The sequence below is a fragment of the Suncus etruscus genome, chromosome 15 (genome assembly GCF_024139225.1).
Source record: "Suncus etruscus isolate mSunEtr1 chromosome 15, mSunEtr1.pri.cur, whole genome shotgun sequence".
In the NCBI taxonomy this organism is placed as follows: domain Eukaryota; kingdom Metazoa; phylum Chordata; class Mammalia; order Eulipotyphla; family Soricidae; genus Suncus; species Suncus etruscus.
Window position 1 is genome coordinate 25449049 of NC_064862.1, and position 21881 is coordinate 25470929.

General features: G+C 52.5%; 1 protein-coding gene across 1 annotated transcript in view; it reads right to left on the reverse strand.

The window, feature by feature from the left end:
• The window catches only part of TBX5 (T-box transcription factor 5), a 40922-nt gene extending 34784 nt beyond the window's left edge, over window positions 1-6138 (reverse strand). Inside the window, exons 1-4 of the mRNA XM_049788824.1 lie at window positions 5992-6138; window positions 4397-4491; window positions 2239-2358; window positions 1352-1499 (exon numbers count right to left, since the gene is read on the reverse strand). Of these exons, the coding sequence (XP_049644781.1) occupies window positions 1352-1499; window positions 2239-2358; window positions 4397-4491; window positions 5992-6138 (510 nt within the window). The remainder of the gene's footprint in view (window positions 1-1351; window positions 1500-2238; window positions 2359-4396; window positions 4492-5991) is intronic.
• Between the last annotated feature and the right edge of the window lie 15743 nt (window positions 6139-21881).

A 21881-nucleotide genomic window follows, 5' to 3' on the forward strand; every position in this document is an offset into this window, starting at 1 on the left:
TGTAGCGACTTTCCAAGAATCTTGTCATTCTTAACATTTGGGGATGGATTCCAGCGGGGTTCTGAGATACTCAGCAAGAACCCCCAAACAGCAGGAATAAAGGAGGGCACAGAGTGTCCTGATTATCAGCTGCAGTTCTGGGGTGATAGCAAAGGGCCACATTCCCTACCCCAGACACTCCACCCTGCTCTATTGTCAGGGTTCAGCTCTGGGAATGTCCAGGACACCACAGTGTGTTGTCCTTTCCGTTGGTCCCACTTCTGTCCCTTCCCTCATTTCCCAAGCATCTGGAATCTCTTGGAGCATGTTGGAGGGGCTACTTTGGGCATTGGAGGGCCCTGTCATGATATAAAGCATCCGATATAAAGGGTGCTGCCCTGAACACTTGTGCCACTCACCTGCACCCCCATTTATTACAGTACTCTTATAAGCCTGGAAGGTAGAGAAGCCCAAAGAGTTCATGTGGCTAAACTACCTGGAACCAGAGCCGAGGAACCCAGAATTTGCTGTTTCCACGAAGAGATTTGAGGAAATTTCTCCCCCTAATCAGTTTTGTTCATCTGCTTTTGGAGAAGATGGGAGGCACCCTAAGTGAATCCCGGTTCAAAGAATGCTGCTTCTTGGCATATGAGGGGGCTGCAGTCAGGCCAGTGCTTCCCCTTTCTGAGTTTGAACCCAGTCTGATTTCTCTGCCATTAGCAAGTGTTGGGGTGCCTGAAGATGAACAGATTAGATGAATTGAACAGCCAGCTAAGGGGGCAAGAATAAGAGCCCCTTCTGCTGGGATGGTTCCCCACTTCTAAATAACTGGGGTCTGCCTTCGAGTCAGAACACCCCTATTGTCACCAGCCTGCAGGATGAGCTATGGACAAAAGGTCTGAATCACTCACGCTCACACCCCGAATTAGAGGCTCTGATGGTCATCCTGGCACCCAGACTCAGACCTGAATAGTAATATTTTTCACCACTGCCCGCAGAAACAGTGATGGGGTATTACCAACAGCAATGTAGGGTGGGGCCAGGTAAAGCAACCCCTGAGCAGGACAGAGGGGATCAGATAGGAGATGGGAACCAATGTTGGGATTTGGGGGGCAGGGAGTTGGTGCAAAGATAAAGTAAGAGGTTCCAGAATCCTGAATCAGAAGGAGAGGGAAAGGACAATGAGAAAGAAAGAAGGGAAGGGTGTGCAGGTCAAGACGAAAGAAGAAGGGCAGAACAACTGGGTGGGGGAGACAAGGGGGATGAAGAGAAGAGTGCTGTTATATTTTCTGGAGCCAAAAAAGATGAAGAAGAAAGAGCTTAAAGGCCGTGAGATGAGATGGGGTTCCCAGCAGCCACGAGTGTCACTTACGTGTCCAAACGGGTCCAGGTGGTTGTTAGTGAGTTTGAGCTTCTGGAAGGACACAAGCTGCCGCATCCAGTGGGCACCCGTGGCCGGCGAGTCGGGGTGCACGTACAGGCGACCAGGCATGGCAGGCTCCGCTTTGCCCGTCACAGACCTGGGCCAATGAGAGAGGTGATCCCCCCCAGAATCAGCGAGCTGGGGGGCACCCCCATTCTTGTGTCCACTGCAAAAGCCCAGAGGGAGCTGGGAACAACCTAAACTTTTGCAATCCTGTGTCCAAGCAGGTTCCCCCCAACTCCTGCCTCCACCAGCTCTTCCTCCTCCTCTTCCTCCACAGCAGCAGAGAGAACCCTGTAGGGTCTCCAAACTGGATTCCCACAGTCTGAGGGGTCTGAAAGTGTAATGGTGCAAAATTTAAAAACGTCCTGCAAATTTTCTCAAGTTTTTTTTTTTTGGGGGGGAGGGTGCTTTCTCGCCATCCATCTCCTGAGCAGTGGACCCCAGGAATGAGCCTTGTAGGCCTGCTGGTAGAAAGTACCATAAGCAGACTTTGCAATTTCATAAAAAGGCATGCCCAATGTGGGCACTCATAAAAAATATCTGTAAATGCCTTTATGCCCCCCAGAAATACTCGTGGTACCTAGTAACAATACACTTCTTTTAAAATGTACAGCCTCCTTTTAAACCTTCAAACAATAACCTTTTAAAATGCTAAACTTCAGTTTGTCGACCCATTCTTTGGGGGGAGTGAGGGCAGGGGAATAAGTCTAATGCTTCTATGGCTCACAGTAGGAGCATTAAAAAAAATCAACCAAGTTCAGAGCTAAAGAGGGGAGCCTTCACAACCACTCCTTTCTGCCGCCCTCCCTCTCACTGGCCACGCCAAGTCCTACCATTTATTATCCGCAAACTTGTATCTATGGTCGTCTGCGGGGACGATGTCCATGAGGAGGATGTACTTTGTTTTGGGGTTCAGACCCGTCACCTTGACTTTGTAACTGGGGAACATCCGCCTAAGGAAAGGGGGTGCAGAGAGAAGCCAGTCACTACTGTTTTAGTTCTGGGTGATTATTGAAGCAAAGGGTCCCTGCTCTGGGCTTGCCAAAATCTAGCCTGGGGTTCCCTAGAAGTTCCTGGGGAGACCAAGAATAGAAGGGGTGCCCAGGACTGAACAAAAACTTCTCAAGAACTGTTCTGAGAAAGGCTTGGACAGGTTCCCCCCATTTCAATTAACTTTCTTTCTACCTCCAGACCCAAATGTTTTCATTGTGGGGCGACAGAAGAAGGCTTATAGAAATGGGCCACCCGGGCCCGGAGAGATAGCACAGTGGGCGTTTGCCTTGCAAGCAGCCAATCCAGGACCAAAGGTGTTTGGTTCGAATCCCGGTGTCCCATATGGTCCCCCGTGCCTGCCAGGAGCTATTTCTGAGCAGACAGCCAGGAGTAACCCCTGAGCACCGCCGGGTGTGGCCCAAAAACACAAAAAAAAAAAAAAAAAAAAGAAATGGGCCACCCATCTCCTGTCCCCCCCAACGGCCCTCTTTGTGGGTAACGTCTGCCTTTCCACTTCTCTCCAAGGCTCCCGGTCAAGCGCATGGACTCTCAGCCAAAAAATTCAAAACCCTCGTGAGTCCTGGGTTTGAAAAATGGAGGTGCCTGAACTGGAAGGGTGCAACTGTGCCTCACAAAAAAGTGCAGTGCCTGCCTACACCGCCCCGTTCCTGTCGCCTCAAAGGAGGACATCCCAGGAAGCTGTAGCCTTTGTGGTAGACCCCCAGCTTGCTCTGGAAAGTTAGGAAGGGGTGAGCAGAGCACGGCGGCGGTCTCTGGGTGTTTATCTGCCCAAGTGCTTGGCTGGAGGCGGAGGCGAAATCCAGGCCCGTTCCACTGGCCTTTTATAGTTAAATCTCCGGGCTCGGTCTAGGGGGGAGACCGGAGGCCTCAAGTCGCAGCTTTCCTTCCCATCGGAATGGGAAGACCTGAGTTCCCGGATATAAACAGAACACTCCTCCCGGTTCAGCCAGGCTGAGCAGGGGGTGCAGACATTGTTTAATTTCAAATAATAATAAATGTCACCGTTGTCAGTTTATTGCGGGAGGATCGGGATGGAGAACTGGGGGCGGGGGGCTTCTGGCAAGGGGGCCCCGCCCTGCCTCTTTACACACCCAGCGGCTTGGGTCTTGAAGGCCCCCCTCACCTTCCAGCCCATTGGGGAGGGGACCTGGGGGCTTCCCACCCTGGGAGACAATTGCTGAGGCCCATCAGTCCTGGACTAGGGGTAGGGGAAGGTGTTCCGAACTTCCACCAAACCCCTACCACCGCCACCAAAGAGCCCCAAAGCCTTTCCGAGCCCCACACCCCTCCCCCAGATTCATAGCATTGCTAGTTGCAACTCTGCGAGCTTTTAAGAGGAACTCGGGTGAGTCTTGGCGAAACTGCCATGTTTATCGGTGTCTGTATATAGAGCTGTGCCGAGCCCCGGTTCAGTTTCAAAGGCTTTGGCTGCTTTCTATAAACAATGAAAGAGGTAGCTAGCGAGTACATTCAAGGATTCTGAGTTGGGGGCCGTTGGGTGGAACCCTGGAACCCCTCCAAGATCTGAGATCCAGGAAGGGGTCAGCAGGGGAAGGGGCCAGATCTGCAGCTGTCCCCTATGGTACCCAAATCCGTACTCCAGTCTCTCTTCACCTTTTTCTCTTCTCTCCATAACCCCGCTTTCTCCCATAAAAAGGGAGAAAGGATTTTCCCTCCCCGTGGCCCCGTCTCCGAAGCTCTGAGATTGAAGGCAGAGATGAAAACACAACGCCCAGTTGGAAGTGAACCCCTTCTCTGTTTCTGGCTCCCCCACTCAGAAAAAGATGGGGTCCACTGCACACCCCTCTTTTATCAGAACTGAGTCAAACAAAATATCTCCCGTGCCCGCTGCCCTCTCGTCCTCTGCGCCCTCCTCCCACTTCCCCCTTTCCCTTCTCTCTTCTTTTCCAGCCCCACTTTCCTTCTTTGTTTCTCTGACCCCCTTCCCTGCCTTTCCTCCAAACATAACGGACTCACCTGCCAGCCTTGGTGATGATCATTTCTGTCCCCACTTCATGGAATTTCAGCCACAGCTCTCGTTCGTGGAGAAACACCTTGATCCCTTCCATGCCCTGGAGGAAGGAGAGAGAAAGAAAGGTCAGGCCACCAGCTCTGGCTGGCCATCCCCGGCCTCTCTGTCCTCCCCAAAGTCTCCCCTAATGCAAAGGATTTTTCCCCCTCTAAAGCCTGAAAGCCACCAAGCTTGCCACCCCTGTCCACGGATCCCTTCCCTGCTGGTTTAGCCTGTCTCAAGCCCCAGACAGGTTAGGGAAAAGAGTGAGCCCTCCTCAGCCTCAGACTGTGCCCTGGGAGGAGAGGAGAGGCTAGCGAATTGGGGGGATGAATGAAACCAATTTTTATCCATTTTAGCCAAGATGCAGCTAATGGAAGTGGACGGGAAGCATTCGATCTTAAACAAGCCACTTCGGATATTTTTACGTGCCACCCAGACACACACGAAGATATCTGGGCAGCACTCTTGGAAGAATAGAACATGGCCACGGGGGAATTTCACATTGCAAAGGTCGATGTGGGAGAATGTGCTGGGGAAAAAAAAAAAAGATTTCTCCTCATTTCTATCGGCGAAATGTCCCAATTTGCCGCCAGCTTTCTTCCCTCTCTCCCCACTACCTCGATTCCGATTCTGGATTCTGGGCACAGCCGAAGTCGCTCAACCTTTCTGCTCCCAAATGAAAGTCATTTGACAAAACCGAGCCTCTCCCAATTCATGTGCAAACTCTTTGAGTTCTCCTATTAATAGCTATCTAATAATTTTGCATTACCATTTAAAAACACACCGTTTCCCAAACTATGTGCACAGTTTAGCTGATTCTCTACACTGAAACCCCAAATGTCCTGGCCCATCCCCAAAGAGGGCGAAGTAGGAAGAAAGGAGGGAGAAAGGTACAAGCAACAAAAAAGCTTCTGCCCCAAGAAGAGATTTAGCTAAATCTCAGATAGTCAGAGGCTGTCTCCTCATCAAGCTGGAAAACTTCTGGGGACCAATTTAAAGTCACCCAGGCTACCAGAAGCCCTTGTAGGGGTCGTCTGCCCTGCTCGGGCACTGAACAATCAGGCACCAGGCGAGCCCTCCGCTCCACTCAGGGACACCGGAGCTGAAGCCCAGCCTCATCTCTGGCCTGGGTGCAGAGGAGGGGGAGGCGGCGGCGGCCGCTGGAGATCTGAAGCGGGGTCAAACCATCCTTCAAGCTGCCCAGGAGTGGCCAGTGACCCGGCCCTTAATGAGGGCTCAGGGCTGAGTCTATCTATGCCAGGGAATGTTCTGGACCATCTTAACTGGTCCATCAATCTGATCATTAAGATTTCTCTAACTAACAGTGAAGGGTGGGCTCCAGAAGACAATCATCTCCAGTTAAGGGGTTTAGAGGACACAGGGAAGGGAGGGAGGGAGGGAGGGAGTGAGGGAGAGAGAGAGAGAGAGAGAGAGAGAGAGAGAGAGAGAGAGAGAGAGAGAGAGAGAGAGAGAGAGAGAGAGAGAGAGAGAGAAGGAATAGAAAGAAGGAGGCACCCATCGCCCATCCTGGGCACTGCTTTTCTAAAGTGACTCTTACCTGCTGGGTGAAGGCAGCCTGAGGGGATGAAGGGGACTTGCTGGGGGCCCCCAGCGCACCCTCCGGCTTCGAGTCACAGGGCAGATCCTTTGAGTCGGGGTCCAAGGGGGTGTGTGCCAAGGCAAAGCCCTCCTCAGCGTCAGCCATGTCCGCCGGGGCCTGGCGCCTGACTGGGGTCCTGCTCTGAGGGAGAAGAAAGAGAGAGAGAGGAGAGAGAGAGAGAGAGAGAGAGAGAGAGAGAGAGAGAGAGAGAGAGAGAGAGAGAGAGAGAGAGAGAGAGAGAGAGAGAGAAGGTTGCAAGCTCAGTTCTATTGGCAAGAGAAAATGAGAAAACAGTTGAACCCCAGCACGACCAAAGGTGGCATCTGAAAGGCCTGTGACAATTTGGGTTACTATTACTTGATGACCAAGCACCCTCTCTTGTGAAAGGCCTCTTCAGGCCCGGGGGAGGCAAGGCCCGCATAACCTCTGCGCAGGCTCCCCGCGATAAGCGAGCTGCCCGTCAAATTAGTCTGGACTTCTGGAAGAGCCAATAAAGATAAGGACGGGGTATTTTTGGAAGCCACTGGGTGCAACCCAAAACAAAACAAAACAAACAACAACCAAGAAAAGGAGAAGACATAAAAACCACTGCAGTCCTTTGGAGAACTTTTTTTTTTTTTGTCATCGTTCTGTTCTAGAAAGCGACCAGAGGCTCTGGTGGAGGAAAACTGGGGGACCCTGTACAACGATCCTGCACCTCACATTCCCGCCTCCTGCAAAGCCCCGGACAGGATCGGCAGATGGAGGCCAGCGGAGCAAAATCACGTTTTTCTTTTATCAGTTCCAGCCCTTCCTGGGAAAAGTCCTCCAGTCGGCGAAAGGCCTCTTCTTCCCCCGTGCGTGCAGCCCGGAGCTTCAAGCAACTTTGGAAAACAAGAAGCAAGCCAGCAAGCCGCAAAACTGGAAGAGCAGCGGGCTTAAAGTTAAGTGCAGCTTGGGGGGGGGGGTCTCAGCCTGCACCCCGCACGCTGTCTCTCCTCTCCAGCCCCCAGAAGAGCATCGGGTGCTGAGGCCAGACCGAGGGGGAACTTCTCCGAGTTGAAACTGGCCCTGGCTTGCCCGGATCTGCAGGCCCAGCCCCGGGACTGGCTTGAGCACGGGGCAAATCCTGGGCTCTGAGCATGAAAGCTGATGCCTTGGGTCCTCCGAGGTAGAACCGAGCGGCCGCCTCGGGCCCTTTGGAGAATGGAACCGGCCAAAGACTGCAGAAGCCTTGGAGTCTTGGATGCAACTGTCTCCTTCCTTACAGCTTCAGCTCCTGAGCAGCAGCAACAGCAGCAGCGGTGTCTTCTCTCAAAACCCAGGGGGGAAGGAACAAAAAAGCCCCCACCTTCCAAATCATAGCAGCCACTTAGGCAAAAGGCCCGGGTCTGTGTCTGCTGCCACCGGGACAGAAAGCAAGCGTCCAGGGCCTGGCTCCACAACAACCTCCCTCACCACGCCCTGGAGGTTTAGGGAGCCCCGCAGTTTGCTTACAACAAAAGAAAGTGGGGCTGGCGTCCCCCCACGTGTGCTCCCATTCGCCAGCCCTCCACAGGGACAAGCCCACCGGACCACCTCGCCTTGGTCCCGGTGGGGCAGGCAGGACCCAAACGAGATGCGCTTTGACAGAACCAGGCCGCGCGTCCTGCAAACTTCAGTCCCCAGCGGTTGCCTCCTTCTCCTCCAGCGCCCAGGAGCTGGGCAGGCCAGTGCGGGAGCTGCAGGAGTCCAGGCCGGGCTGCACACCCGCCTTCGTGTCTCCCGGAGCTGCTGAGCTGCCTCCCCGCCTCCCGGGCCATCTGCAAGAACCGTTACCTCGTTAGGTGACGCCGGCGCATTCACCAGGTCCCTCCCGGCTCCTAGCAGGGAAGCCGGCGGCGAGGTGGGGGTGCAGGCATGGTGACTCCGGGCTTGGTTCCGGGGGTCTGCTGGCTCCCACCCGCCGCCGCTTCTCCTCCCAGCCGGACCCTCGCCCGAACGGCTCACGGGCGACCCACGCCTCCTGCTCCGTCTGCTCGCTCTGCCTAAGGGCTCCCCCACTTTTCCACTTGGGAGATGTCAAGCGCCAGCAGGGCTCTCTCGGTCCAATCTCTGCACCGTGCACGCACCCCAGATAGGTTGTAAAATGGGGGAGCAGAGGGAATGGTTGGGTGGGAGAAGTGTTTCTCCTTTCAGGGTTGCAGTTCCAGAATTAGAGATAAGTCGGTAAGTTGCTCTCTCTCTCTCTCTCTCTCTCTCTCTCTCTCTCTCTCTCTCTCTCTCTCTCTCTCTCTCTCTCTCGACTGCTGGACTCTGACGCAGGCTTAACAAAGTACTGAAATTGCCTCTTCCACTCCTTCCCTCGGTCCACCGCCTGCCTCCTGCCTCTCTTTCTTTTCTCTCCCAGCCCTCCCTCCTTCCTCCCTCCCTCTCTCTCTCACTCACTCACTCACTCTCTCTCTCTCCTCGCTCCCTCCCCCAACCACCCTTTCCATCACATTTCCCAAGCAAGCACTCAAATCACAACTGGAGTCTCAGACCCAGCCTTGGGGCTTGGGGCAGCTCGGTCACCTCCTTCCCCTTCCCACCACCCCTTTCCCCCACTTCCATCCATCTCGGCCGCTTGGAGCTCCGAGGCGGCTCTGCAGCGCCTGCAAGAAATCCGGCACAAATCACCATCGTCGCAAAACCCAGCTCAGCTTCTGCACAGGTTGGGAGCTCTAAGCTGCAGTCAGTCACTGAAGGGGCCGGCGTCTGAGAGAGCTCGCACGCATGCACGAGCCTGCAGCCTCTCCCCAAAGCTGACCTCCAGAACAAGGCCTGACCTCGCCTGGCCCAGCTTGCACCACCGGGCGACCCTGCCATCCCTTCTCCTCCCCACTCATCACCCCGAGACTCTTGGTGACTCTGGGGTGAAGGTGCCTGGGGATGCCCCCTCCCAGATCAAAGATGCCAGAAAAGCACCCTGGCCCCCCACCACCACTTATGCCCAGGGCCCGGCAGACCTCCCTGGCTGGAGGGGGAAAAAAATGAGACAACGCCCTGTTTTATTAAAACAATCAAAGCAGTCATTGATTGGGAGCTGGCTGGAGTTTGCGTTCAGGTTTCCTTTCCCTCCCTTCCCCTCCTGTCCAAAATGTATTGTTTTGAGGGTTGAGTTGAAGGGTCAACAGAGTCTTAAAACATTCTGTAAGGTTTAACCTGGGCTAAGTCTGATCGAAACCCCCAAGTCCTGGTGCCTGGAATGAATGTCAGGAATTGTGCGCCCTTTTATCTGCCCTCACCTTCTGCACCTCACCCCCCTGTTCTCTGCTGGGCTTCTGATGGAGATTGGGGCCTGTAGACGTGCTCCAGCGAGAGAGAAGGGCAAGGTAGACATATCTGGGAGTTCAGCAATTGCTCCAGCACCAACTCTCTTGTAGCCACCGGACTAAACTCTCAGGCCAGGCCTGAATGCATTGCAAAGTTTCCAAGCAGATGAACGGTCCCTCCCCGGAGCAGACCACCGGGGAGGAAGCTGAGGGAACTTTGGCCTCAGCCAGGCCTCCTGCACCTTCCAGATTTGTTTGCAAACACTGGCACTCACGCAGGCAGTTTGTTTATTTTCAAAAACACCCTCGCCCTTCTAAAATGTCAGTTCTGAGGCCTTTGGGCTTGCTCAGAGGTACCTAACCCCAAAGAGGGGGCCAACCAGCATGCAAAGGCAGCATGGCTTTGGGGTGGCTGTGCTAAACTCTCCCCCGTTGCTGGCGAAAGGCAGGAGGGCAAGTCCAGAAGACTTTGACAAGCCCTTTAAATGCGCAGAGATTTGAAGATGCAACAAATTCCCCTAAGTAATCCAATGGCTCTTTTGGAGAGGAAGAATTTGGATTAGCAATACGCCCACCCCTCCAATCCAACCCCACTTGGTTGATAGCATGTTGGGGGTGTGGGTTAGCACCAAGCAGAACTGGGGTCTTCGATCTAATCTGGCAAGGTGGTTCTCCAAAGGCCAACAAGGACATTGTGATCTTCAGATTAGAAACTGGCAGGAGGGCAGGAGAAACTAACTCATCAGGGCAAGCTGGGTTGGGGAGCATCCTTGAGCAGCAATCTGAGTGCCCCCAAATCTATAACCCTCCCTCCCGTTGAACCGTTAGGAGCCACACTCACCTCCAAACTTCCACTTCTTTGCACAGCAACAGCCCCCAGTGATGGTCTGCCTGGGGGAGAGGCGTTCAGGTGAGTTTAGAAAAGACCCCCTAAAAAATAAAGGACCCAATTTTTTTAAAGGCCGAGCCTAGAAGAAGCCAAGAAAAAAAAAATAGCAGAAATGCACCTCCCAGTGCGAATGTGGGGTTTCGTGTCCCACAAATTAAATATTACTGTTTATTACTAGGCATACCCCAATAAAATAAAGAGGCAACTGGGGCGATACGGGCTATCTCACCAGCCTCTGCACCTATCGGACGTAGAAACGTCAGCAGCCACGCAGCGGCCCCGCGCACTGTCACGCCCGACTCGGGGGGCCAAGCGCGGGTGGTAAATTTTCGCTGCGTCTTTTGCCCCCTTTTAGTCCGGAGCTCTGCCCGGGGAGGGCCTCCCCCAAGGCCCAGACGCCTGGGCTGCGGGAATAAATAAATAAAGAAAGAAATAAACAAACCCGATGCTCTGGGGTGGGGTGGGGCTAGGTGTGGGCAATGGGGGTGGAGAAGATCAGACACAAATAGAACCCAGATCGATTTTCTTTCTGGGGGCGGGGGAGGGGATCTCCATCCTTGGGGAAGTGGAGGCCCCAGGCTGGCAAAGAAACCCAGACGGGGTTAAGGCAGGGGGGTGAGGGGAGAAAGAATCCAGAGGATCTTTTTTAATTAGTACGATTATATTTTTAAAATGTATTCCTCACTACCACCACGACCCAGTCTCTTCATTTCTTCTCCCCAAATCTGGAGCTCCCTAGAAAAGCCACACTGAGGTTTCCAGGAGGGCTTCCCTTGGCGCAATCTTGATGCCCGCTTGCAACCCCGCCTGGGTTGAGTTACTTGGCGATTCCGGCGGGCTGGTGCGTTTGAGGAAGTCAAAAAATACCAAGACACATCCACCAGGTTTCTCGCAGAGAATAAAGTGCATTTCTCGGCCGGTTCTAGAACCGGGTGCGGGGTTGTGGCTTGTCCCAGCGCGACCCTGACTGCCACTGCCTGGGCGGGGTAGGATGGAGAGGGGCGGTTCCCGCAGCCGCTGTGGAAACTGCTCAGCTTCGGGGCCCATGCTGGAAGACGGGGTTCTCTTCTTTGGGTTTTTTTTTTCTTTTTTTACAATAATAATGTTAATTATTCTTTCTCATCGCCTCCTTTGTGAGCGCGGAGTCCGCTCAACCGTAGCCCTTTGGCGGCTGTGCGCAATTCGGGGCTCACCGCTGGGAACGCGCAACTTCAGGGGATGGCAAAGCGCTGTATAGAAGCCCTGGGGGCCTCGGGGATATCTGCGGGGGCCTGCCTGAGCCGGGTACCCCCAGAACCGACGCCTGGCCGTGCCACGCTTACAGCGCAGTGGTGAGTCGAGCGCCCCGCCGGACAGGTCGTTCCTGGCCTGGCCATCAGATTTATTTTTTCCCCCCCGATCGTGATTCCAACCCGGGGTTTGAAGGCGCCGCCGCTGCCTCTGCCCGGAGTCCCCACCCTGGGCCTCCCCACCAGGGAGCCCGGCCAGGCCGCGGAAAGCGCCTAGATGGTCGGCAGCACCGCGCGCGCAGAGCCCGGGTCAGGCCGGCTTTGGAGAGCCGGGCAGGGGGTCCCGGCACCAGCGTTCCAGCTCTTGGTCCGCAACTCTGCTTTCGTTTTCCCAGTTCCAGAAAATGTTTCTTTGCCCAAATTCAAGACCAGCGGGAGTGGAGGATGAGCGAGACGGTTTGCGCCCTGATCCCCAGAGCGTACCCTGAACTCATTCTTTGCGCACACGCTGGACACAAGCTCCTGGTTCGCCTCTGCACCGCGGTGGATCATTCGGAAGGCGAGGCCCGAGTTCTGATCGGGACGAAAGAGGAGAAGAAGCGACGAGATCCCGGAGCTAAAAGCCTTTCCGACCAACCGGGACCTCGCCAGCGCGGGCCCCGCTAGTGGCAGGTTGGATGACAAAGGATCCCTCCGGCTCTGCTTTCTTGGAGGCCGCCGGGTGGTTCTCGGGGATTGGAGATTCCTGCTTTTTTCCCAGCAGCTCCAGAGAATCAGCCTCCCGGGCCACCTCCAGCTCGGTCACTCCCTCAAGACACTTTCCTCCGGGTGAACTTTAATCCTGGTTTTTTAATGTACAGAGGGAGACGCACAGAAGGAATCCAACCAACCCTCCGGCCAGATCCAAAGGCTAGCCGGGCGGCCGGGGCGGCCGGTTTCCTGGCGCATCTCTTGCTTCGCTTCGCTTTTGTTTTCCTGATGTTTTAAGGGACATCCGCACACCTCACACCAACAGAAACCCCCACCCCTTCTCACATCTTACCCTTTCAAGGATCTATTGAAGGCAAATTAAAAATAAATACATATATAAAGAGACAGGGAGAGAAGCAGCAAGCACTAGAAAAATTACTGTGAATTAGAACAACAATAGACGGAAGGGTGAAAGTACACTTTGACCGACTCATTTTGCACGCGTGAGGGTCAGACGGAGGATGGGAAATTCTCTTTTTTCTCAGGGGGTCAATTTTTTCCTCTTGGCCGTCTCAGCTTGGCTCTAAGAATTTTTCCACGATGATCCATCCTAGTGTTTGCTACAGTTCCTCTTTCCCTCGCACTCGACGGGAAGTAACTTGGGGGGAAAGGATTGGTTACTGCTCTTATTTTAATAGCCCCAAAGTCCTCTCGTCCAGTTATGGCCACCAAACATTACGATCGCTACTCGGTTCACATATTATTTGCCTGAAAATGGAGACCCTGGGCCTTGGGGACCATCCCTACACACTGTCTTCCTGCGGGTCCCAACAGAGTGACCAAGGGAACTGGAAGTGGATCTTAGGGCAGAGAGGAAGACAAAGAGAGGTAACAAGGCTGGAAATGCACAAAAAGGGCGCAAATGTTCCCGACGGGTTTGTGAGTGGGATGAGGGGCTCCAGTTAAGAGAAGCTGGGAGTCGGTCCCCTTTATCCAGCATCTTATCCTAGTGCCTCATGGAATGTGCTAAGAGCAGCCCCAGTTCTGGACAATCACACACCTGCAGGAAAGGACGCCTTGGGATTTAGTCTGTGGTGTCAGTATGTCCCCATGTCCCCCAAAGCGGTGTGTGCGTATAAATCGATAGAATTCAGGACCCAGATTCTGCAGACTAGAGACAACAGCTGCTCCCCCAAATCTGGGGTGCAGGCAGAGGGGCCCCTGTCTGGAGACCCTTCCCCCCCAACTGAAGGGGGGTAGTGGAAAAGTTGGGAGCCCAAAACACTCCAGGATTTTGCAAAGACAAATTTTCCTTGGCACAGGGAACAGTGTCCCGCTGTCGACACTGGCCGACTATTTTTCTTCTTCTCTCCCAAGGAGGGGTGTGGTGGGGGGCGGGTGGGGAAAAGAAAGCAAGAAAGAAAGGGAAATTAAATCCACACGTGTTAAACTTGCTCAAAGGGCCGGATTCAAAACTCGAAATGCAACTTGGCCTCCAGAGCTGGCTGTCCGGGTCCAGCCAGGCCCCTAGCCTCCTCCCTGGAAGCCAGGCAGCCCCTGCGGAGAAAATTTGATCTGAAATTTCAGAACACAGTTTACTGGGGGGAGGGAAAGATGAACAGAGTTTTTCTCTGTCCAGTTAGAACTCCAAGGAGCCAAAGAAACAAAGGAGAGTGTAGGCCATGGTGAGAAAAAGTCCACCAGTTAAGCTCACTGCATTATTAGGTTCCAAATGCCAAAATTCAGATAACATCAGCCTCTTCCCCACACACTAGAGACCTCTGCCAGGGTTTTCCAACTCGGGCCTCCGTGAGACCCCAAGAAGCTGTTACCACAATGCAGAAACCACCTGCAGGGGTTCGCTTCACTGAGCATCCCAGGCTTTTGCCTTCTTTTCCGGGAAGCCCTTGCCCGAGGAGGCCCCGGGCTGCTGTGGGAGGAAAGTAGAATGGAGGTGACGACCACCCCTGGTGAGCTGCGAGTGAAAACTGTAGTAATGACCTTGAGGAGCTGAAGGGAGGAGAGTGGGGGTGCGGGTGGTGAGGGCAGCCAAACCCCAAACTGGAAGGATCCGTCACGAAGTGATTGCTTGGTCGAGACCTCTCATTTTTCTTCCCTCGGCACCAGCTTACTAGCATCGAATCGGCCTTGAATCTACTCCTGGCTCCTAGGGACTGGGTTTCTGGATGAGGGAGGGCGGGCAGCCCCCCACTTGGATCTGGGAGCCCAAATTCCTAAACTGCTGTCTCCTTAAAGTAAGACCAAATATTCTGGGGTGCAGCTGAAGGATGCTGGTGAAGATAAACCACTAAATCCATAGTTTCCTGGCAACCTAGAGTCCCCAAATTAGGCTCCCTAACAATGGGGTATCCCCCTCCCAAGGCAGTCGATACTGAAGCAGTTTTGCCACCCCTTTAGAAGGGCCCTCATTTTTTGCTCTAGACCTTGAATGTCCTTGTGGGTTCAGCAATCCCTTGTGGGGATTGAAAAATCACTCCCTTTCCCCTTAAAAAATTAAGTTTGAGGCCAAAATTGTGGGCTTGGTGGTTTCTCTCTGCCCTGTAGTTTGGGGTCCGGTGCTGAAGCTTTTCTAGGAGTTTACAGCACAGACCATTCCAGGCCAGGTTTGGAGGAGGTAGAACATATCAGCAGAAGCAGCAGGGGGGCCATCCCCAACTTCTCTGGTGCCTCTTCTGCTTCACCTCTGCCTCTACCCCAGCCATTTTACTTTCCTAACATCAAGGTCTAGAAAAGAAGGCAAGTCAGGGGGCCAGGAAAGGCGCCGGCCTAGTTCATTCATTATAGGAAAGAATCAAGTATGCTCTTTTCTTTGTCAAGGTATGAAGTTTGATGGGAGGTGTAATATTATTAGCGGTAAGAGTTTGGGGGGGGGGGGGAATGCCTTGCTTTCTTTGGAGACTGCAGAGGGAGAAATGTCCCTTCCTTGGGGAGAGGGGAATTTCCCACCGGGCTTGTCTGTTTTGGAGTATGGAGAAGGGTACCTGGTCCCTCTCTCCCACTCTGACTGCTATGCTGGCTTGGAAGATGGGAAGTGGAAGAGTGAGTTGGGGGTGACAGTGAGGAGAGGGACATAGGTCTGCGTGATAGCAGATGCCTTCAAGGCCCTGGAAAAGGAGCAAACCCTTCTTTAGGGCCTTTCCCTTCTTTTACTCTCTACTCTATGCTTCCCCCCCCCATCTGTCTCTGCTGGTTAAAAAAACAAAAAAAGAAAGAAACTGGTAGGGCACTTGCCTTGCACGTGAGCTACCTGGATTTGATCCCCAGCACCCCCAAATGGTTCCCTGAGCACTGCCAGGTGGAATTCCTGAGTGCAGAGCTAGGAAAAACATTGACTATTACCAAGTGTGGCACTAAAATGAAATTAAAAAAAAAAAAAGATAGCAGAGCAGGAAGGGTGCAGTCCTTGGCTGAATCCAACCTGAGTCACCCCCATATGGCCATAAGACTCTTTTACAGAGCCAGGCCTGGGCATCATTGGAATGCCCCTCAAATAAACAAACAAATTAACAAAAATCTAGCTTTTCTTACACTACTTACTCTTACTCTGATGGGATGGACGGGGAAGGTGCTGATGTCCCAGGGGTTGGGATGGGCCTTGCAAAGTGTCCAGCAGCCTCCATGCCTGAGTTCTGGCCTCAGTGCCCCTTCCTCTTCTCCTTCCTCCCCAGCACCCACCCACCCACTTTGCTCTTTTTCTAGCTATCCTGTCTTCAGGTTCATGGAGGGAGCCTTTGCTCCCCCTGGTTTATTATCTGCTCTCACAGCTAAATAAGGACAGGCCTGGAGCTCTAACGTGGTTTCTCTGGCTTTTCTCCAGTTAGAAAACTGGGGATCCTCCACCCTGCATTACAAAAGGGCTCCCTGGGAATCAGCCTCATTTGGGATTTGAACCTGGGAGTGGATTGCACCCCTTGGGGAACACTTTTTCTTTTCTTTTCTTTTCTTTTTTTTTTTTGGCTATTGGCTTTTGGGTCACACCTGGCGGTGCTCAGGAGTTACTCCTGGCTCTGTGCTCAGAAGTGGCTCCTGGCAGACTCAGGAGACCATATGGGATACAGGGATTCAAACTGGAGTCTCTCCAGTGGTGGCCGCGTGCAAAGCAAGACTAGCTGCTTTGCCTTTCAGCAGGATATGAGAACTGCCTGGCAGGGCAGAGCCTATGAGCAGGGGGCGGAGCCTTGCACAGATGGCCGTGGTCTTATGTGAGGCTTGGTTCCTGAGGTGGGCGTGGCCTTGTGTGGATGGGGGCGGGGCTCATATGCAAAGAGGATCCACTTATGAGCAAAGGCCACTTTCAAAACATCTAAGTGGGGCCGGAGAGATAGCATGGAGGTAAGGCGTTTGCCTTTCATGCAGGAGGTCATCGGTTCGAATCCCGGCATCCCATATGGTCCCCTGTGCCTGCCAGGGGCAATTTCTGAGCCTGGAGCCAGGAATAACCCCTGAGCACTGCCGGGTGTGACCCAAAAACCAAAAAAAAAAAAAAAAAAACATCTAAGTGGAGTGTAGAAGTGAAAGGACATATGCCTATAGTATTCATTGGGGCACTTGGTACAATAGCTAAGATATAGAATCCGGTGCCCAACGACAGATGAGTGTGTTATGAAGTGTGTGTATTTATATATATTTATATATATATTTATATATATTTATATATATATTTATATATATATACACACTCACATATGTATATGTATATACATATACTGGAATACTATGCAGCTAAAAGGAAGGATGGAACCATGATATTCTCTGCAATGTGTATAGAAATGGAAGATACCATGTTCAGGGTCAGAGTGGTAAGGTGTTTGCCTTGCATGCAGTCAACACAGGATGGTGTGTGACTCAAAAACAAACAAATATATAAACAAAAAAGGTACCATGTTCAGTGAAGTGAAGACACACTGTATGATTTCACTTAACTGTGGGATACAGAATAATTGGGTGGGGCCCAGAGATAGCACAGCGACGTTTGCCTTGCAAGCAGCCGATCCAGGACCAAAGGTGGTTGGTTCGAATTCGGTGTCCCATATGGTCCCCTGTGCCTGCCAGGAGCTATTTCTGAGCAGACAGCCAGGAGTAACCCCTGAGCACTGCCGGGTGTGACCCAAAAACCAAAAAAAAAAAAAAAAAAAGAAAGAAAGAAAAAAAAAAGAATAATTGGGTGAAGAAATGCAACTAGTGAATGGGGGTGCCTGGATCCATCTGGACTCAGAGAATAGAGAGGAAGACAGAGGAGGAAAAGAATTGAGGAGAGGCAAGAATCAGGAGGAGCCTTAGATACATCAGTGATACAGAGGATGATATCCTTCTGCATCCCAACCACGGAATCAACAACACTGAAAACATGAGTGGCAAACTTCAATAACCAACTTTCAAATGTGCTTGATAGGTTAGAGAGATTGCACAATGGGTAGGGAACTTGTTTTGCATGATGCCAACCCAGGTTTGATCCCCTGTTCCCCCATAATCCTCTGATTCTCACCAGAACTCCTGAGAGCAGGAGTTAGCCTTGAGTAGTGCTGGGTGTGGCCCCCAAATCAAAATAAAATAAAATAAAATAGAATAAAATAGAATAAAACCCCTGCCAAGATGGCAGGCTGGGGAGTGGGATGGGCAGAATTCTGGGAACACTGGTAAGGGGATAAAGGACACTGGTGATATGACTGGTGCTGGAACATGCAACTATGCAACTGTATATGCAACTATGAATAACTAATAACTATGAACAACTGTGCTTTGATAAGAGAAATTAATTAAAATAAAGAGTGATTTAAAAAAAAAGCGAAGACAGCTGCTCTGAATCTCCAAAGTCTCAGGGTGAAGGCTCTGAACCCCTGACCCCTGCTCTGACACCTCTTACCCATCCCTTGGAGGCAGCTCCAGAGGCCCTGTCTAGACCAGCAAAGGCCTGAACCCTTGGCAGGAACACAGGGAGGCCAGGCTTCTCCTCCCAAGTCCCAGTCCTCCACTGTCCCCAAAGCTGGCCTGTGTGTGTGTCTCAGTCATCACCAGAATACACTGTGCTTGGTGCAAGAATCTGATCTAGATCCTGCTGTTGGAAAGAAGGCTCAGAGAGGTGTTGACCACATTGCCTTTGGGCAGGGGGAGAACACTCCCCGCCTCCAACGCAATGCTCACTTGCATCCAGTCTGTGGAAAGCTTCAGGCATGGGCCCTCCCTGGCTGGTGAGTACAGGTCCCCAATATCTCCTTCCCTGTTCTCTGCTTCAGGATGAAGAGAGCACGAAATCCACCAAACAGGTCTACCAAACTGGCTGCTAGGGGCCAGTGTAGGTAGCAGAAAGAACAGGAAGGAACCCCAGGGGTCCTCCAGGGAGGGGCTGCTGCCGCCTATGTGCTTGTGATTGTGTGTGCATATATGTGTTTGTTTGTCTTTCCTACAGAAAGGCTCTGTGACTCCCCTGACCAGCCTGGGGACCTGGGTCTGTGTCTCACTATAGAGCGGTGTGTGCATGGAGCCCATGTGTCTGTGGGGATGCCTCTATGTGTATGCATGAGAGTGGATCTGTGTGTCTATGTCATTCATGTCTGTGTGTATCTGTGTCCTAGAATACGTGTAAGCACTATAACTGTGTCTGTGTTTATGTGTGCAGTATACATGTGTCTCTCTTAGCATACATGCATTTTTATGTCTCTGTGGGAATGTGTCTCTCTGTGTTGTGCATATATATATATATATATAATTTTTGGGTTTGGGCCACACCCGACATTGCTCAGGGGTTACTCCTGGCTGTCTGCTCAGAAATAGCTCCTGACAGGCATGGGGGACCATATGGGACACTGGGATTCGAACCAACCACCTTGGGTCTTGGATTGGCTGCTTGCAAGGCAAACGCCGCTGTGCTATCTCTTCGGGCCTATGTGTATCTATATTTCTATGTATGCATGCACATGGTTATGTGTTTATGTGTGAGTATGTATAAGTCTGTGTGTCTCTATGTGTGCCTGTGTGGGCATGACATGTCTGTCTGTATCTGCATGCCATTGTATGTCTGTGTGTGTCTGTGCCTATTTATATATGTATATATATATATATATATATATATATATATATATATATATACATGCTGCTGTATGTCTGTGTGTGTACGTGTCTCAGATCCCTCTGCAGAGTAGTCACCACTAAAAAATAACCCAGGGGTCAGTGATATCTGTCCCCCCAGTATACTTCTTTGTACCCTGGGGTTTTTTTTTGGGGGGGATCACACCTGGTGGCGCTCAGGGGTTACTCCTGGCTCTGCACTCAGAAATCACTCAGGGGACCACATGGGATTTGAACCACCATCCATCCTAAATCGGCTGCATGCAAGGCAAATGCCCTACCGCTGTGTTATCTCTCTGGCCCCTGTACCCTGTTTTTATGACAGTTCTGTGCCCATTGTCACAGCACTGTAGCCGGGTATCTGGGCAAGGAGCTGGGGCCGCAGATGCACTGGAGGCTGAGGGTCCGTGTCCGGCAGCAGGGACACTGCTGCTATATTTGGAAACACATTCCAGAGTCGCTTCCTGGGAACTGGGCAAAAGGTGCCTAAAAGCAGAGAGGACAGGGACCTAGATGACGCCCAGACACTCCCTCATCCCCGGACTCAGGAGGGTCCTACCCCTAGCAGGCTGAACATGTGCTGACACACGGGGGCACGCACTCAACAGAGCCCAGGTGGCAGGTGGGCAGCCTGACCACTGCCCCTCTGGCCAGCACCCCCGGAATGGAGGACTCGCCCTTCAACTTAGCTGTGTCTGCTTCCTGGAAGGGCTCTGAGCACTCAACCCCTAGATAGCCTCTCTCTTATTCCCAACCTCAGGGCCACAGCTGGATGGCAGCACCATGTGGCACAGGGCACTCAGTGTCCCATTTATGTCTCTCAGGAGTCGTTCTGAGCAGTTCGGGTCCAGCTGAATACAGACAAGTGAGGCCAGACTGGGAAGGTCCAAGGCAGGGCGCCCCCTTTTCAAGGCAGGAGTGGGCCAGCTGCAGACAGACCCTGCAGGGCAGCTGGCCCTTCCTATCTCTACCTACTGACCCTTCCCAGCCCCATTGTGCCTGTATTCCCCCAACTAAGTCCAAAAAGGCACCACATCTCACCAAGCTGCTTGCAAGTGTGCAACAAGCAATTCCCCATGCCCCTTTGAGCTCCCTTACCTCTGGGATAGCATCTGGGGTCAAACTAGGGGCCTTGCACTTCCATATCATGAGGATATAGTACAAGCTGAGCCCTGCCTGCCCCTCCACCTTTCCCCTGAACCCCCCCTTGCTACCTCCATATGCCTTCAATATCTCTCTTCTCAGGTACCAGCCTTCAGTTTCCCCTTCCCAATACTCCCAGCTTCCTGCTGTAGTCCTAAGACACAGCTTTGCTGTCCCCAACAGAAGGTTTAAGGCTCTGACTACTTAAGTCACACAGAATCCAACCTCTGCACACCACCAGTGCATTTTCTGGATAAAATAGACATTCAGGGATTGGAATGTATGACAGAAGTTAAGGCTTTGGCCTTGCACGCAGCTGACCCCCTTCCATCCCCAACATCACATATGATCCCTCAAGCACCTCCAGGAGTGATCCCTAAGCACAGAGCCAGGAGTAAGCCCTGAACACTTCCAGGGTAACCCCATCACCCCCTCGTGCCTACATTGTGCCTTCATCAGTGGGGGGGATTCAGCCAGAATGTACCCCAAAGAGACCGAGACCTGATCCATAAGGCCTATTTCCAGTGCTGAAATGAGTTGAGCCATGAGCAAGGCAGTCAAGTGTGCAGAGCAAAACTCTGGCTGCTTCCTGTCCTCCTCCCAGGGCCCCCCCCCCTCCTATCCCTCCCTTGTCCTCTTAGGGCCCTTCTGGCCTCCCTTCCATCGGCTCCCAGGAGCCGGGAGAAGGAGTGAGGAGATAGTGAAAGTGGTATTTTTATAGTCTGATAAAAAACAGCACTTATCTGGTGTGCCTGGGTCATCTCCCCAGCGGCCTCCTTGGTCTTCTGCCCAGTGTCCTCTCCTCCTGAGCGGCAGACGCCCTCCCTGGCCTCCTTGTCTCTGCCCTTCCTTCCCCCTCAGTAAGGGCAGCCCCCACGGGAAAACCTAAACCAGGAGGATTTAGGAAAGAGGGTTGGATGGGGAGGCAGAGGAAAGGGGGTCGTGGCCAACGCCCTGCCATACCAGTGTTTAATGATGCCAACTAGAATAAACTCTACACTCTAGCAGCCTCTTAAATCCATTTACAGCACAAGCTGGATGCCGAGCTGTAATAATAATACAAATAAAGATGGGTTTTATGCACGCAGGGTGTGGATTCATCCCGGGTAAAAAGGAAGTGCTGTCTGAGCTGGCAGAGCTGGCCTGTGGCTCCCCTCTGGCCTCCTGCTCCCTCACAACACCCCATGGAGACTCTGAGGGAGCAAAGAAGAGGATCCAACTCCAGAGAAGAGGAAGCTGAGACCTGAGATTTTTTCCTGGGCTCTGATCTCTCTCCCTGTTTCTCTTCAGGGTTCAGGACCTTGTGAGCTTCCTTCTAAGCAGCTCTAAACTCCAATGGCCATGAGCTTGCCTCATAATACTTGCTTTCCCTCAGTTTTAAAGATAAGTGGAAGGGGGCCAGAGTGATAGCACAGTGAGGAGAGTGTTTGCCTTGAATACAGCCGATCCAGGTTCATTCCCCATCATCCCATATGGTCCCCTGAACATGCCAGGAGTAATTTCTGAGCACAGAGCCAGGAGTAAACTCAGAGCATTGCC